The 3791-nt window shown below is 36.8% G+C and overlaps 1 protein-coding gene across 1 annotated transcript; it reads right to left on the bottom strand.

Moving 5' to 3' along the window:
* Nucleotides 1–597: 597 nt before the first annotated feature.
* On the bottom strand, nucleotides 598–3008 carry BX664DRAFT_382639 (uncharacterized protein). Its single transcript, XM_051549066.1, has 8 exons — nucleotides 2784–3008; nucleotides 2398–2708; nucleotides 2099–2320; nucleotides 1830–2010; nucleotides 1596–1768; nucleotides 1387–1512; nucleotides 1067–1311; nucleotides 598–1009 (listed from the first exon to the last, which is right to left on the bottom strand). The coding sequence occupies exons 1-8, from the start codon at nucleotides 2994–2996 to the stop codon at nucleotides 708–710; spliced, it is 1773 nt and encodes a 590-aa protein (XP_051402377.1). The 5' UTR covers nucleotides 2997–3008; the 3' UTR covers nucleotides 598–707.
* Nucleotides 3009–3791: the final 783 nt, after the last annotated feature.

Here is a 3791-nt window from a genome sequence, read left to right as displayed (position 1 = left end):
CTTCTTTGACTTGGAACATATATCTGAATGAATGTTTTTCCTATAGATCTCTTTATGATACTGTTTATATATATTTCACTAGTTTAGTCTCTATTATCTTTTTTTTTTTTTTGAATAAAAATCATTCTATTTATATCATTATCTCTTCCATTTCCATCATATTTACATATCATGGTCACAGTTAAGTAACCAAAAAAAAAAAAAAAAAAAAAAGAAAAAAGAAAGGACTATCAACCACTATAATCAGTGTTAAATCAATTTGACAGCTTTCTTTTGCTTTTTACCTGATGAAAAAAAAAAAAAAAAAAAAAAAAAAACTGTAATCACAATAATCCAGATTAAATCAGTTTGACAACTTTATTAACTGATGGAACATCAATCACATTGTGTAATCCAGTTTGAAGCAGTTTAAATATAATAATTTGATTGATCACTTCTTCTTTCTACTAAAGTTTATACTATTATTATTATTATTATTATTATGAATAGTTTATCATTATGAATAGTTCAGCCCAATCATCATCTTGTTATTATTCTTTATCGCCTTAATGAAAAAAGAAGTTAACGCAAAGATCTAAAAAAAAAAAAAAAAAAAAAAAAAAGAAAAACAAGACAACAGACAACTTTATTTTTTTCATCAGAATAAAAGATCATATCATCATATATACAAGCTAAAAGGGAGTAGGGTAAAAAGGGTAGAATATAAGCTAATTGTAATAAGACTTCATAATGGATTGGCGACTACGACAGGTGCTAGAGGACACGATTCGACAGAAAGAGGGAGTTGAAAGAGTGGGACGAGAGCGTTGGCTTTGCAGCTGAATTTGGTCAAGGTCCACGGGAGTGCACCAGTTATCACATACATCCAATACCAGCAGTACCTTCGTTAAGTCCATTAGATATTTCGGCAAATCATCAACAGACCCAGGAATAGTGATTTCGGCCAGTTCCATCATTGTGTAAAGTCCATCTTTCAGAAGGGTCGTGAGGTAGAAGGTGATAGTCCGTCCTATATACAAATCACTTAATCATGGATAATAAAACCCTTTCTATATAATTGACTTACCTACAGCTTGGAACCCAAGGATACCTTTCATTTTACCAACGTCTAACGCATTCTTGCTGAAAAGCCCAACGCGGAGTGTATCCTTGCAAATGCCATATAGATTGTCACTTTCGCCAGCACACTTCACTTCACCGTATGCAAGAGTATTGTCCCATTTTACACCGTTAAGTCTTGCGATGCAAGAGTCCGGGCGACGTTTCGACACAAGTGCTGATTTTTTGGATTCCAGGTTCGAATGATCAGTCCTAAAACCAAATCAGTGTAATCCTTTAATATTCAGTGTCTATTTTGTATTCCATTTATTTTTCTAATAACTTTACCATCTAAAGAACACCGAGTCAGAAGGGTTGTCGAATAAACCGCAGAGTATTGGATCAAGATACCGAGTACAAAGTTCGTGTTCTTTAATTTCTTCCATTATCACTTTATTTGGCAGCTTGTCAAGTCTACCTCAAAAAGTTAAATTGCGGTTAATTTCTATTCATTTTGTTTGCTTGCTTTTTCAACCATATTCGTTAAAAATACTTACAGATTCGCCAAAGACTTGATGAACCTGAATTGTTGTTTAGTCACTCTACCTGGAATTGGGACTTCTTCCTCCTCCATAATGATTAATTCGCCGTCCACTGAAAACGCCTTCCCTTCCATTGAGAGTAGAGAACACATGCCTTGAGTTCGTGATTTGACACCCGCTAGAACGTCCTATCAAAATAAAAATAAAAATAAGAAATTAGTAGCCCCTACATCCAAGCAAGAATCATACCTCTACAATCGAAGTAAGATATAAAATGAGCTTCATGGGAAGTCGGGAGTTCCTTCTTGAGTTCATATCAATCCTGGTCCGTAGGTCGTTGATGAAAGAATCCAGCTGTTGTTCACCAAAAACGTCCACGAGTTCTTTCGGCATCCTTCCAGGCCTGACAAGTAGAATTGATGACGCCGCCCTAAACAATAATAATATGTAAAAAAAAAAAAAAAAAAAAAAAAAAAAAATCAACAAGAATATCATCATATATCAATTTCGCAACTTACAATACATGGTGTAGATGACTTTCGAGATAATATTTCGCTTTGTGATTCGCAACGAACAGTTGGAAGTCGTAAAAAGCTTGAGAGGCGTCAAAGTTCCCAACAAGGTAGCGGTCATCTGGTGAAGGTGGTTGATATTCAATTCCAATGTCAAGAAGTTCACCGTCATCATCATCATCTTGCCGTTGTTGCTGCCTTTTCTGCGGAAGTTGTTCTATACAGTCACTTTGAAGGAAGTTTGATTAATAATGTTTCTATTTCATGATTGATTGTGTCAAATTCATTTTCAAATAAACAATTACCTTTTCCGTTTGTTTGTTGCTTGTTGCTGCGGCTGTGACGTCTGTAGTTGTATGTTGTTGCTGCTCGTTGAAGCTGCCGCTGCCTGTTGCTGTTGTTGTTGTTGTTGTTGTTGTTGTTCGTGTTGTTGTTGTTGTTGTTGTGGTGGTGGTGGTGGTGGTGGTAATGTATACTGTTCAGATGATTGTAGAAAGGAGATGGTATTCCCAGGTGCATTGATACTGTTCTTGTTGATGTATTTGTTGATTATAGTGGGTGTTTCAGGATTATTGGTGTTCACGATTGTTGCCTTCAAGTCTTTGTCTGATAAATGCTAAATGAAGACAAAAGATGGTAAAAATTAAGTTGGGTAAGAGGCGAATTGGATATATTTCTTTTTAGGTCTTACCTTGAGTTCGTTTAAGGCGCGTTCCAACTCTCGAATCTGTCCCAAACTGATATTTTTCTGCGCCTTTTTCCAATCCAAGTCCGTTCGATACCATTGAATGTATGTCTTTACGTCATTCTCGTTAAGGTCTTGTCCATTGGTTTTTAAGTAGCGTAGGTAATTTTTGATAGAATAGTCAGTATTCGCAAGGAAGAATTGGGGGTAGTGGGGCATTTTTGAAGTGGTTGAAAAGCAAAAAAAAAAAAAAAAAAAAAAAAAAACCTTCTTTCCAAAAGTTAAAAAGAAAAAATTAAATCCCCGTCACTGTGGTCACAAACATTTTACCCACTTTTTTTATTTCCTTCCTCTTTTTTCTTTTTTTTTTTTTTTTGCTGCGTTTTCTCCATGGGGCACATTTTTGAAGGAAGACAGAACTTGGGTGAAAGTCGACGAATGTCCAAAACTTACCGTTGGACCACTGATAAGGTATGGAATGGACCGTTCTGCTTGGCTGACTTTGACTAGGGCGCCTGTCCTGGGGTCGACAAATTCCAATCCATTGTGTGGTGGCAAGATTTCAACAGCTTGTCGTTGCCTTTGCATGTGGTAGTCGAAGCGGTCAATATTGCTTTCTTTGGTGCAAAAAAAGATGTGAAAAGATGGTCAGAACTTGGGTGAAAGTCGACGAATGTCCAAAACTTACCGTTGGACCACTGATAAGGTATGGAATGGACCGTTCTGCTTGGCTGACTTTGACTAGGGCGCCTGTCCTGGGGTCGACAAATTCCAATCCATTGTGTGGTGGCAAGATTTCAACAGCTTGTCGTTGCCTTTGCATGTGGTAGTCGAAGCGGTCAATATTGCCATCTCCCCCCGTATGATAAACCGGCTGAAATCAATACTAGTTGGAAAGGTAAAAAAAAAAAAAAAAAAAAATGGGTGTATACCGGTTGTATTATGATAATGAAGCACTTGCTCTTTTCCCTTTCTCTTAGGACGTACGACGACGCGAATGGATAGGCAGAATGA

The sequence above is a fragment of the Halteromyces radiatus genome, assembly GCF_025201355.1.
Source record: "Halteromyces radiatus strain CBS 162.75 chromosome Unknown BX664scaffold_2, whole genome shotgun sequence".
NCBI classification, from domain to species: Eukaryota; Fungi; Mucoromycota; class Mucoromycetes; order Mucorales; family Cunninghamellaceae; genus Halteromyces; species Halteromyces radiatus.
This window is presented reverse-complemented; position numbering and strand designations above follow the sequence as displayed.

Bases quoted from the DNA above. Each gene is read 5' to 3' on its own strand.
- BX664DRAFT_382639 (XM_051549066.1), bottom strand. From the start codon at position 2,996: ATGCCCCACTACCCCCAATTCTTCCTTGCGAATACTGACTATTCTATC. The intron at 1,769-1,829 runs GTATGATTCTTG...TTATTTTGATAG, and splicing joins ATCTTACTTCGATTGTAGAG to GACGTTCTAGCGGGTGTCAA. The intron at 1,312-1,386 runs GTAAAGTTATTA...ATTTGGTTTTAG, and splicing joins GACTCGGTGTTCTTTAGATG to GACTGATCATTCGAACCTGG.